Below are 14,205 nucleotides of genomic sequence, written 5' to 3'. Positions count from 1 at the left end.
CATGCTACTGTCTGACTCATGTTCATGATTTTATCCTGCCAATCCAGGGAAAGGAAATTTTTTTCAGTTATATAAAACTGATGGTGGTCATCAAAGGGCCACCATATACGTTTGTGTGGTTTGTGTGCACGGCACATCCTGGGGGCATTCTAATTGTAATCTATGTCATTGGTGCTCTGGCCCTCTCAGATGTGAAAATCATACCACCATAAGTGGCAGTCCTCAGTCAGCAAGTCTGATTTCACTATTGAAACACATCTATAAATATAATTAACATGTAAAAGTGACCTAAGAACATAATCCTAATTATTTTATGGTTTTCTTTTCCCTGTAGCCTCCAGATATTCAGAAGACAGTATTGAAGGGAATCATTAATAGCCTATTACAAGAATGGAAAGGGTAATTTTAACTAATATTTAGCTAATTAATATAGATATTAATTTCTACATCCCATACATCTTTAATATATATGCATGCATTTTACTCTCAGAAAAGATGTTAGTTGTTTTAAAAACAGAGATCTGAAATTATAAACTATTCATGGCAAAAAAAAAAAACACTTATGACAAAGCTTTTTAATGAGATTTCTGACTTCTCAGGAGGGTCTATATGTGGGCCTCACAGGATCTGTAAATCCTTTAAAATTATATATAAAAGTTGTTATGTACAGATATATGTATGTCATAAAAATGGAATGGGTAGTTATATTAGTAACCTAGAATTAAATCTATGGACGTTAAATTTAGCTTTGGATTTCTTGGTAGCTAGAGCAAAATCTTTCTTCTTTCTAATATAAGGAAATGTAAGTTTGGCTACTGAAATATTTTTTTCCTGGAACTAAATCTTGAATCATTATATAAGGAATGATGGGCAATGTAACTTATAATATTAGAATATTCCTGGATATGCAGAATACAACAATATACTTTGAAAAGTCCATATTATTTAAATTGGTATTATTTAAGTAGCATATAACTTAAATAATAGCTTCTACTAAAGCCAAAGGAATAACATTAAATTATAATTCAAATGTTTATATTAAACCCCATTTAAAAATAATAACAAAATTATTAAATGTTAAGGGATACCTGGGTGGCTCTGGCAGTTGAGCATCTGACTCTTGGTTTCGGCACAGGTCATGGGATCCAGCCCCACATCAGGCTCCATACCAGTGAGGATCTGCTTGAGATTCTCTCCCTCTGCCCCCCTCCCATTCATGTGTGCTCTCTCTCAAATAAATAAATAAATCTTTTAAAAAATTATTAAATGTTAAACATACCCCATATTTTTAAATAACATTGCTCTGATTTTCAAAGAAATTCATGGTTATTACAGAAAACTTAGAAAAGGCACAGCTAGTATTATAAAAAAAGTAAACTTGTTAGCGTTTTGACATCTTTATTTTTCTGGTCATCTTTTTGAAACAACTGAAATCATACTGTATAGTTTGATATGATTTTTAACAGTATTTTTCCCAGTTTGTCGTTACAGTAATAAATTTGCATTTTCCTTAAATTGTGTGATTTTGGTTGAACCCGTAGTGCTTCACTGAAAATGAAGAGAGATTTAGAGTGTGGGAGAGCTCCTGAGAGGAGGAAGCCCAGTGGCCTAACCTCGCCCGGGTCTGAGTCGCCTCCCACAAGCACACTCCAACCGCTTTCCAACCCTGCTCCTCAGAAGTGTGCCTGAGACAGATTAAATGATAGTTCAGTGTGATTTATCTATCAAAGGAGCATGTGGTCTTTACCCAAAAATCTTGTTTTATTTTGGATTTTTTTTATAACAACAAGATCTAAAGTTTACTGACTGTTTATTATTAAGAGCTAGGCTCCTTTCTAACAATCTTTTGTGTATTTCTCATTGAATCTTCACTGCAATTTTATGAAATATGTAATAATGATTATTTTCATTTCACAATGAAGGAAACTAATTTACAGAATAGTTAAAGAAATTGCCCCAGTTAACACAGTAAGTGCCTGGGTCAGGATTAGAACCTAAGCAGTCTGGCGAACAGCCTGTGATCTCAACCACAACTTCAATGCCCAGAGCTACATGCTTCATTAAAATAGTAGTACATGGGACAGGAACTTGGAAATTGTTATGGTATTGTTATGAAATGGAAAAAATAGGGCTCGCCTATCACCAGGAATTTTAATATTTATGAATTGCCTTGAGTGTTGTACAATATTTTCAAATTGGGGTACCTGGATGGCGCAGATGCTTAAGTGTCTGCCTTTGGCTCAGATCATGATCTCTGGGTCCTGGGACAGAGCCCCATGTTGGGTTCTCTGCTCAGTGGGAAGCCTTCTTCTCCCTCTCCCTCTGCCTCTCCCCCTGCTTGTTCTCTCTCTATGTCCCTATCTCTCTCTCTCATAAATAAAATCTTGAAAATAAATAAATAAAAGTATTCAAATATAATTTCTAAAACATAACAGTAATCCCATTTAGAAAATGATCTGACAATTATGTAGAAATTATAGACAGAAATAGTTTAGATTTTATTTAAACCTGAACAGTTTAAGTCATTATTTGATCAAGATAATTCTTCCACAAAGAAATGTCACTAAATATTTTTATATATATGTGTGTATACAAATGTCAAATTTTAACACATGTTATCTATTTATATTTCAGACTATGTAGCTTTACATTTTGTAAAGCTTTTTTTTTTTTTTTTTGTACATTTGGGGCAGTGGTTTATGTTTTCAGATTTATTTTGTAACTATAACAGAAAAATAAGTAATCATTTGGTCATTTTATTTTCTTAAAGGAAATAAGGAGATACTAGGAGGTGAACCTTTTTTTCCCCAGCATTTAATTTTGAAAAATTAAGCCACAGAAAAGTTAATGAGAACTCATATACCTTTCACTGAAATTCACCAGTTGTTAATTTTATGCCACATTTGCTTTTTCTTTTTCTCCCTGTGCGTGTGAATGTGTGCATAATTATTTCTTTTAGTAAATGGAAGACATCATGACACTTAACCTCTAATTGCTTCAGCGTATATTTCTTAATAATCTTTTCCTACATAACCATAACACAGTATCACACCCAAACAAATGTTTTTTCTTATAGTACTCTCTAAAATGCAGTCCACATTTAAATTACCCCAGTTTTCTTAAAAGTGTTCTTTAATATCTGGATTTTGGACCCAGTCAAGGATCATGAATTGAATCTGGTAATCATATAGGTGAACCACTATTAATTTAAGAAGTTTCTTCAGAGTATTTGTGAGAGTCCATTCAGTAGATCCTGAAAGGGCAAGAAAGAAACAATCATCAGCTTTGGGAATAGCAAAAACCCTTGGTCAAATCTGACAATGTGAAAATCCAGATTTATATGGGGTAAAATTACAAATCAGTTACTTCTCAAAGGTATTCAAATATGAATTTAATTTCAAATTTAATTAGACACATACTGGATGCATTTACCATGTGATTTGATTTGCAGACATTTCTATATCATTTCAGAAATAGATAAATACAAGCATATTTTCTTTCTTTAGTGCATCAGTATTTTCAAGTGAGATACAACTATCCTTTATTAAAACAAAAATGTAAGTACTCTAAAATTGTTGATTTTTTTAAAAGATTTTATTTATTTATTTGATAAACAGAGATTACAAGTAGAGAGTCAGGCAGAGAGAGAGGAGGAAGGAGGTTCCCTGCTGAGCAGAAAGCCCTAAGTGGGGCTCGATCCCAGGACCCTGAGATCATGACCTCAGCCGAAGGCAGAGGCTTTAACCCACTGAACCACCCAGGTGCCCCAAAATTGTTGATTATTTATCAGGCTCTTAACTCTTTCCCGAGTTAGTCATGATATTTACCTCATAAAATATTATGGCCTATTTAATTTACCTTTCTCTTTTAAGATTTTATTTGTTTATTTGAGAGAGAGAAATCATGTGAGAGCATGAGTTGGGGGGAGGGGCAGAGAGAGAATCTCAAGCAGACCCCATGCTGAGTTCGGAGCCTGACACAGGGCTCCATCTCACAACCTGAGACTGTGACCCGAGCTGAAATCAAGAGTCATGCTTAACTGAGTGAGCCACCCACGCGCCCCTACTTAACTCATCTTTTAGGTGTCTTCAGAACCAGCCAAGAGTAAGCACAGAAGAACCTATATTCCCAGCATACTATGAATACGTTACTGTCTAAGTAATCATACATATTAAGTCTCATTTTTGGCTTTTACCAGCTCAGTTCTCACAAAAACATGTATCATTTTTTGTTAGCTGCTATAAGATTAAATACTAATCTGTAATCAATTATGCATATTTGTTTTACAGTCCACGAACAAAAGATGACCTTAGAGCATATTTTATACTTTTACAGGTAAGAAAGTGAGAACTGAAGTTGTCTAATTCAGATCTCTGTCTATGCATGTGTTAAGGGAAATGATATCAAGTACTAAGTATTGTTTTGTGCAACATTATTGATAGTTTTTAGATTATAGTGTAGCCAGAGCATTAAGGTTATACCAGATAAACAGTGGGAAGCTAAATTATCTTTTGGATTAAAATTTTAATGTAGTTCTTGCCTTTCTGCTGTAGTATTCAGGATCAAGCAGAATGGAAGCATCTCTGCTTCATTCAGTCAGCCTCCTATAACTAGCTTTAATGCGCTTCAGAACTTTCTTTTATTTTCCAACTAGTAGGATTCTAACTTCTCTAGGTATTTTAAATAAATGCTTCCATTAGAATTCTAATGGAGAAATCAAGGTGGTTGCTTATGTTTGCTAAAGCAAAGGTGATAGACTTTTTCCTCTTGAGAGATATAGATTCGTAGATACAAAAAAATAAGGTCCAGACAAATGATAAGCAATTTTTAGTTTGTATTATTTTCTGAGAAAGAAGTATGTTATTACATAGCTAGCATACTGCTTTTGTATTAGTCTTTAAATTTACAAAAGGTGTTTGTGTATATTATTATCTCATTTAAAGGTAAAACATTATGTTAAGTAAGATGAAGTGTTTAGTTAAATATTATGTCCAATAAAAGGAAACATGCACATTAGGAATAAAAAGGGAAGAAAGGAAAAAAGTAAAAGTGAGAAAAACACCAAGTAGACAAGAGGTAGTGGAAAGATACAAGAACGGAAAGTAGAGAGGTAGGAAGGACAAAAGCAAAACGAGAAGAAAGGGAGGAAGTGTATGTAGATAATAAAAGCTGAGAAATGACAAGTGAAGTTCAGATTTTTTGAGTAAGTCTGTGTGTCAGCCAAAAGCTCTGCCCTTGACACTGTCTCAGGAGCACCACCAGGTGAGGCTGTCTGCCAGAGGCACTCTCTGGGTTTGAATTTGCCCTTGTCAGTAAGTCAGTTTCAAAGAATACATGGTGCTCTCTTAGCTGCCACAATTTCAGTTCATTTTTCAGTAATACTTATTTTTTCTGTGAAGCTCTGAAATGCACATAGTGATAAGAGTTTAGGTTGTAGAGATGTAACTAGAGGCTTCAAGCACTCCTTCAGTGTCCCTTTGACATTTGAAAGTTGTCAGACGCTGTGTTGTGGCTCTCTCCTTATTCTTTGTGAGACATGCCACTAATTCATTTCACAGTGGCAGAGGTTTCACAACCAGCTCTTACTTCCTTTTTCTAGAATTCTTTTTTTCTTTAATCAAGGAAGAACAGGTTTTTTGTTTAATTGGATAATAGTGATTACCATGGAGCTAGGAGCCTTACATACATTTTCTTTTTTACTACTTAAGTAAGATAGATACTATCATTCCTGTTTTAGAGATGGGGAAATTGAGACTCAAAGTTTAAGGAACATGCCCAAGTGGTAGAATCAGCCCTCAGGCCCAGATCTGTCTTAATTTCAAAGCCCATGCTCTTTCTGCTATACCACAACCAAAAATCAAAGTTTCTGTTAATTAAACAATTAAACAAATAGATTATTGTTTTACAGGTTTTCACCCAGTATTTCATAATCTCAAATTTAGTTTCCTAATTTACCACTTAGCTCATTAAGCTTAGTGTCTTTCCTTTCATGTTAACAAAATTTTAACACACTTATCTTTAATATCTTTTTCAGAATCCTCAATTTAATAATACATCTACGTATGTCATCTATGCTCACTTGCTACGACAGATAGCTACCTTAGTGGAAGCTGATCATCATTTCCTAGTTCACTGGTTTAAAAAGTAAATCATTCTATCATATTAATAAGAACTCGTATAATCGTACAGTTTCAAGTTTGATATTAGTGATTTTATAATAAACTATATTTAAATGTTTTCAGGTCTCTAGAAATGATCTTCTAATTAACAGTACTTCAAGGCCAATTATAAACATATCCTTTAGTACCACCGAGAGGGTAATTAAAAATCTATGTTTAAAGCAAGTAACCATTTTGCTGGTGCAAGCTGTTGTTGAGGTTTCTATCCACTGCTTTCTCTTATTACACAGCACCTGCCTGTCAGTGGTTTTCTTATATCTGAAAGTGGTGACTGGATTTTCTCAGATACTGTTTCAATTTGTGTCTTTTTATTTCCTATTTTTGTCAGTCAGTCTCACCATTACTTACATAGTGCCTTTTCCTTATCTAATAATGTCATCATAAACCATAGCTTAGCCATCAGTATCAATTTATAAAATAATACAGTCTGATTTTTCATAGAGCTGTACTCACATAAACAATGACTTTTCTCTATGATTGAGAAAATGTTAGAGGCAAAATATTTTCAGAATTAATTTTAAATACAGTCGGTTCTCATTATTCATGATATTTATGTTCTATAAAGTTACTGTTAACACTGAATTAACAGATACTGAATCATTGATCCTTTAGGACATAATAGGGTTAGGCTCCTATGAGCTGCTGGTCATAGTATTCCCATCAACCGATGAATACATGATCTTATTTTTAAAGCATTGTATGTAAAGACATCTTATTTGATAGAAGTTGTGGATTCATTAGCCTTGAACTTGCGACCAATAGCACTATGACTAATGTTTGAACCAATTTTATCTGACACAAGTTTATTCTCCATAAGGTACCTCACATGCCTCTCATATTTGAGAACAATAGACAGAACTTTAGCACTACATTTTGGGAGCCATTTTAAAACACCAGAATTACTAACAAAAAAGCACAAAAATATGGAAAACATGACACTAAGTAAACTGTGTAAGGAATACTCATTTACGGTATGGGAACTAAAATAAGAAGGCAGAGTGTTTCTTTGTTCGACCTCAGCTGGGAATATGCACATCTGCAAATGACCATGACTGAAAGCTCCACTAATACTGATTTTGGGGTTGCAATGAAATTTTAGCAAGTAGGCAAATTTGCAAATACTGAGTCTAAATATAACCAGGATTGACTGAATATTGAAAGCCTTAAGAATGAAATGCTTAATGCTAATGTTACAGTAATTTTGGTGTTTATTTCTTATTTAAGAAACAATACTCCAGGTAAGATTTTGCATCTTTTCAAATATTTGGCAACTTAAGAAGTAGAGTTTGGGGGGATATTCTAAAATTTTATGTGTACAAGGTACACTTTGATATCTAACATATTACCAAAATAGAAAATGTGATTTGATTGGAATTGTTTCAAAATCTTTACCAGATTATCCCAGAAGAGGTTCAAACAATTGGTAGAGAGATTGCTGCAATTTATTTCTCTGCGCCTGTTTCCTGCAAAGCCTGAAGAATTTCCACCTATAACAAAGTGTTCCTGGTGGATCCCATCAGCATCCAAAGTGTTGGCTTTACTTAGTAGGTTTTATTACTCTATCTTCTCTTTTCTTAGATATTAGGGACATTTCTATAAGGATCTCAGAGTACTGTAGAGGCTTTCTTAAATTTTAAAACCTTCCTTTGAAGTAAAGAGTTGTAATTTATTTCCTGTTTTGATAATGAATTTCACATTTACTGTATACGCATGAAAAAGCTTTATGTATTTTATTGGGCAGTATTCTGTGTTCTGGCCGTCTTCTGCATGTGACCTACTAAGTAGAGACTCCTAAGAAAGCTGGAACTTGTGTTGATTCCCAAGAACTTCTAGGAGAGAACACACTGATGGGAAAGTATGTGAGGCGGTGTTCACCTGTATACTCCCTTTACTATACTCTTCTAATCCCCACCACAAGTTTTTTATAAAAGTAAGAAATGATTGGCTGTATCTGAACCACCATTTTTTTTTAAAGATTTTATTTATTTGAGAGAGAGAGAAAGAACATGAGTGGGGGAAGGGGCAGAGGGAAGGCTCCCCGCTATGCAGAGAGCCCAGGTTGCAGGCTAGATCCCAGGACTCTGAGATCATGACCTGAGCTGAAGGCAGGCACTTAACCTACTGAGCCACCCAGGCATTCCCCTGAACCACAATTTAAAACTACTTTTTAAATTTGGAGCTATAGTTGCTTAAAATGGGAATTTCTAGATAAAGGCTATCTGGTGAGCATTAAAATGTTCTTGTTAGAATGAATCATGCACATGTTAGAAAAGATCATTGTTAGAATTTATCTTTACAGATACTGCAAACAGTTTGGTTCATCCTCCCCTTATTCCTTATACTGATTTCTATAATTCAACATTGGATCACATTGATCTCATGGAAGAATACCACACCTGGCAGAGCTTTGGAAACTCTCACAGGTACAATCAGAAGCTCATTTTGATTACTTACCTAAATGAAATACTATTCAAAAGAATGAGTGGATGTTTGTATAAATAAATTTAAGTATGCACATAACTTTGTATATAAACTTATAGTTTATATACATACATTTATATTATATTATATACATACATTACATACATTTATAGTTTAGATACCCAGCCTTGAAACGTCATTATATTTCTTAAAGCATTTTCTTTTTCTTACATTTTGAATTTATGTACATGTTAATTTGGTTTTAGTTTAACAACATCTTTTTTAGAAGGGAAAATTTCTATCTTAGTGTGCAAGTTTCTTATATCTTCTTCTTCTATATGCTACCATCCAGTACAGGGGTCACAAACTTTCTCTGTAAAGTACTAGATGGTAAATATTTTTGGCTCTTTGGACTATACGAACTCTGGTATACCACTGTAACACAGAAACAACGTTAGACAATATGTAAATAAACAAGTGTGTCTGTCCCAGAAAACTTTCTGTACACAGGTGGTAGACCATATTTGTCCCATGGGCCATAGTTCGCCAGTGCCTGTTCTAAAACAGTAATTATACACATGCATATATACACACGTACAGTTCTCTCCTTTTCTCCTTCATTCTGTCCCTTATACACAATATAAAAAGAATGGGAGTTATAGCAAAAGGGCTCCACCTCAAATCATTTATTATAGCAGTGTAATAGGTTTTCAAAAAGCTTGACCAAATTCTTTAATATACTGCACCTATATCCACACTCACAGTTTGGATTAAACCAGCATGACTAACCCAAGCATAATTTATTCCCAGACCATGTGATACCTTGGAGAGTGTGTCTGTTCTAAAGGAGACTTAAGAGCTATGGTAGGGATATAAGTAATCTCAAAACCCCAGATCAGTTTATAAACTGGTTCAATCTGCCAGGGACCCTTTTTATCAGAATTGGCCAAAACCATAGACTGGCCTTCGGGACATATCTCCGTCCACATCTGAATACTCAGAACTAAACAAGAATTGTTTCTCAGACTTTGTTCTGTCCAATGGGTATTTTCTTGAGAAAGTATTTATTTTACAAACACACTTTTTTCTCCAACTTTAATATAATTGTAATGTTGTAGACAAAACCACAAAACAACTGTGGTTACTGTGCATATTTCAGTGACATCTTTTAATACAGAGCTCTTCTAACCACTGTGCCACAGCACTGGGTACCAAGAAGGGCTTTCAGAGGACTGTTGATCCTATGATCCTTTCAGTTTAGGGGAAGCCAGCCTGGACTTAGAGGGGGACCTGGAGCCCAAGGGCAAGTCACCTCTGGCAATGAGCAGCCACAACTGTTTATTTCAGTGTGTCACACACATAGTATTACGTGCATGACGAGGGAAGGCTTAAGACACACTGTTTGAAAATATGTAATAAGACCAAGATACATATAGATATAGATAGACCTCATTTCCAAGCTTTTAGTTAGCACTTAGTGATATTAAAACTGTTACACATTAGTACTGAACAACTTTTATTAACAGTTGCATTCAGGAGAAAGTGGTTTTATTTGTGGTTCGCACTAGGGCAATCTCCTTTTTCCTCATCACGCCTTCTTTGCACCCAGTACTTGACTATACTTGGATGGATTCCAGCTGTAACTCATGGATTCACTGCAGCCACTTCTGATGGAGTCTGTCTCCTGAAGTGTCACTGTCACCTACTAGTTCCCCCTAAATGCATTTCTCTCTGGGTAGTTTGTGGCTTTTTTATATATCACAGGATCAGCTCTGAAGGGATAAAGTTAGTTATTTTCTTGACCTTTGATCATAATGTCCTGTCTTTACAAATACATACCATTTCATACTACTAACCATTAAATACAATTCCAGCAGCAACATACTTTTATTTTATTGATCTTAAATTTATTACTTTGCTTTTTACTACCATAGTTATTGCTAGATTTCCTATTTCTGAAGCTTGCACATGAGAAATATCCATGTAGTAATGGATTTTTATAGTAATTTCTGTGCATGAACTTTCTGTCCTAATCCTCCTTCATGAGCACTTCTGCCTCTGGGTTCTGGTGTTGGCCATATTTTCACAGGTAATAATCTATAGGCGACTGTACATAAACTGAAATGATTTGTGTGAACCATATAAGTGGTTAGTACATTTCCAAGTGCTAGATGTAGATTCCTCTAGAGAATGAACACACAGCACGTCTAGTAATGATACGGACTTCACAAGGCTGTGGGGACTAAAAGAAATGATGCACATAAAATCATTTTGTAAATGGTAAAACACAATACAAAAGTGATGTTTTATATTGTTAGGAGGGGTACCTTAGATATTCCCTTAGTATAATTTTGCTAAAAATACACCATTTTGCTTTTTCTGTTTTCACTTGTTGAGCAGGTTTTCCTTCTGTCAGTACCCATTCGTTATTTCTATAGCTGCAAAAAAAATCATTATTCAAAGAGACTCAGAACAACAGATGATAAGCATCGCAAGGGTAAGCCAGCTACAAAAACATTTATGCTGACTATAATCAATACAGTAAATAATTTAATAAATAAATCAAATGTCTTGTGAATTGTTCTAGCATAATCAGGAAATGTTAAAAGTAAAATTCTTTTTATAACTCCCTCCAAAAGTGCTTAAACCTGTTCACGATATAGGAAAGAGATAACCCCTCATCAGGTTCTCATTATATTATAAATAGAGCAGAAAGATGAAATACCTCTCACAGACCAAAGTACTGGGAACCTGTTGGACATCATTCTGTGGATCCCATATTCGAACTCGATGGTAGCCGGCAGAGCACTAGGGAAAACTGCAGTGAGGGCAAGGGGTGTCCTTAAGAGTACACCACTCAAACCACAGCAGCGTGTTCTAGGTTTTAAGAAAATCAAATAGGAAAAACCAAAAAATCAGAGGATATGTATAATCTTGGGAAACAGAAATATGTCCCAAAGAAGTAAAAGATGTTTTATGGATTACTAGGAAACCAAAAGGCATGGAGACCTACAGAAACTGGGGTAGGAGTCTGACTGGCTGTAGGCAGACCATGCAGCAGGAGGAAGTTTATCTCTGGTCCTGTCTTTATCCCCCTTCTCTGCCCACCAGCCCTTGTGTCTCAGCACAGCTCAGTAAAGTTAGGTATGTTTTCTAAGAGATACAGACTGAGTGAGCAGTTTTTCTTTTATTAGAGGGCTAGACTATACATTTCAATGCTCATATATTTTGAGTATCTGCTTTCGGGACACTCACTATTTTAAAGAGGGAAGGTTGTCAGTAATCTTAAACAGATCCTCAGAGTAAAAAGAAATGATTTCCATGTCTTGTCCAAGAATATAAAAACATTCCTAAAGTGTAAATTATAATACTTTAAAATGCTTTAAAAAATAAGAAAAGTTTATTCTTCGGTAATTCAGTTCCCAGAAGGTGAGTATTTTTTTCTATCACAGAGCAGGACAAAAGATGTGAGTGACTGGTGACATCCCAGAGTCAGCTTACACTGACTATGAGAATACTAGAAGAAATGTTATTGCCTGTGTGTACCAAGGGAGTTCCAAAGCCACTCTACCCCCCTGAAAAGTAAATTTAAACAGGTATATTTGGCATCAGAATTACTACTAAATCTCGGGTAGATATTGGCTCAAAGATTAGTCTATATTGGCATTTTGGCAGTTTCTCTTAGTTGCATTTGTGCAATTTCATGTGCCTTTTTAGAACTTTTTTACTTTGGGCTGTAACTTTTTTATATTTGTAAAAAAAAAAAAAAAAAAAAAAAAAAATCTGAAGAGCTAGAAGTTTATCTCAGTTCCCCTGAGCAGTTTTCTGCCATGTCACTCACACTTAAAACAGCAAATATCTTCTTTAATGAAATTTTCTTCTAATTAAAAGGAGAATGGCAGCTGTAGACTCTGTCACAGGCTGTCTTCCACAGAGCATGGACACAAATGAGTAGAGACTGAAGAGTTAAGTGCCATTATCTGTTCTTCTGCTTGTTGCCCAACATCTTGAGTTGTAAACTGCCACACCACTTGGAATTAATGGCTGGTGGTTATTTTGACAAAGGGACAGACAGCCTTATAGGTAGTTAATGTAAACAAGAGTTTATATGGTATCTGAAGCTGTGAAAGAGATTCCCCAACCTAAAATAAACTTCCTCATCAGACTGTATCTAACTTCTACCTTTTAGCGATTATTTCATTCATTCCAAGCATTTTCTATTAAATATTCCTGATGGAAGGAGTAGCCACTAAGTCTTGGCTACCATTAGCATCTTAGTATAAATTTGTTTGCTGGATATTTCCAGTGTGGTGGCTTTCCAGGAGTTAGACTATGAGTACAACATAGGAAATAAGGTTAGGACAGTAAGTCCATGACATAGGAATATAGAGCAGTCTGAGCATCAGAGGGAGGACCCAGAGAAGAAGGGAGAAAAAATGCAAAACTATTAAAAGCCTTTAGAAGTGGAAATTAGAGAAACGAAGTGCTCTGAATTAGAGTGTTTTATTGTAGTAATCTACAAAATCATGGACATAGCCTTATACAGATTTGTAGTATTAAAAATTTATTTAGTTAAGTCCTTTGCTGCATTATTTAAAATGTCTGAAATGTCATCTCTAGTCTACAATAATTTTTCTTTGCTACCAAAGAAGATGAAGTAGTCTGGTAAAAATTATTTAATTATATAAATTGGAATAAATTGTACAAGCATGTAGACTTCCTATGATACTTATATATTTCTAATAGGTGTTTTTAATATGTTTTTTACATACTCATTACTTATATTTTGAAAAACCATAGATTTTTTAAATTACCCACATTTCCATTATCCAGACATTTCCATTACCCAAACATAACATACCCAAACTGTTAATATTTTAGTAAATTTTCTTTTGATATTTCTTCTCTATGATATCTTTAAAAGGCAACAGAATTGAAACAGTTTTACATATATACTTTTGTTCCCTGCTTTTTTCACTTGTACCTTTCTTAAATACTTTCCGTATTATTTACATAATTACAACCATCCATTTTAATAGTTGTATTATATTCCATTAGATACGTATATTATATATTTCTAAAGTTTTGCTTTTATAGCTAGTGCTGTGATGAACATCTCACTGTATATTTTTTGTGTTTAGAATTCCCAGAAGTGGAATTATTGAGACAAAGGGTATGAACATTGTTAATATTTCTAAATGTTGACAGATTACTTTCTAAAAGTAGACTGACTGTGCTTTTCCAGTAAATGCAATATCTAAAAAGCTTAAGCCAGGTTTATCATAAGTAGTATATACCTCATTTCAAGTGTTCCCACTTTATGTTTATACTTATTAAACAAAAAGCCTTGCTATTTGAGCAATGAGTCATCTGGAAACTTGTAATGCAACTTTCTTTACTATAGAAGGTGAATTATTTTTGGTCCTCCATTTTGGACCCCCTTTTGTTACGGTTGCTTCAAAATGAAAAGATGCATATAATAAGTATATAATAATAGTAATTTGTATAATTGAGTGTATGAAAATATTTATATGAGAGATGGTATAGAGAAGGATATAAATGATTTTTATTATAGTGCTTAAATGTTTTAATTGAAATTAAAATA

At 34.3% G+C, this 14,205-nt stretch overlaps 1 protein-coding gene across 3 annotated transcripts in view; it reads left to right on the top strand.

The window, feature by feature from the left end:
• The window catches only part of HECTD2 (HECT domain E3 ubiquitin protein ligase 2), a gene marked incomplete at its 5' end in the record, with an annotated part of 71,185 nt that overhangs the window by 38,742 nt on the left and 18,238 nt on the right, over nucleotides 1-14,205 (top strand). For 2 of the 3 annotated variants that reach the window (XM_080823526.1, XM_080823524.1), the window contains 6 exons: nucleotides 335-399; nucleotides 4,290-4,335; nucleotides 6,035-6,144; nucleotides 7,575-7,723; nucleotides 8,479-8,602; nucleotides 11,001-11,097. In XM_080823526.1, the coding sequence (XP_080679652.1) occupies nucleotides 335-399; nucleotides 4,290-4,335; nucleotides 6,035-6,144; nucleotides 7,575-7,723; nucleotides 8,479-8,602; nucleotides 11,001-11,097 (591 nt within the window). Of the gene's footprint in view, nucleotides 1-334; nucleotides 400-4,289; nucleotides 4,336-6,034; nucleotides 6,145-7,574; nucleotides 7,724-8,478; nucleotides 8,603-10,997; nucleotides 11,098-14,205 lie in introns of all 3 variants that reach the window. The other variant, XM_080823525.1, reaches the window with a different exon arrangement.

This window comes from Martes martes (genome assembly GCF_963455335.1).
Source record: "Martes martes genome assembly, chromosome: 14".
Lineage (NCBI taxonomy): Eukaryota > Metazoa > Chordata > Mammalia > Carnivora > Mustelidae > Martes > Martes martes.
The sequence above is the reverse complement of the archived record's forward strand: the minus strand, read 5'-3'. Positions and strand labels throughout refer to the sequence as shown.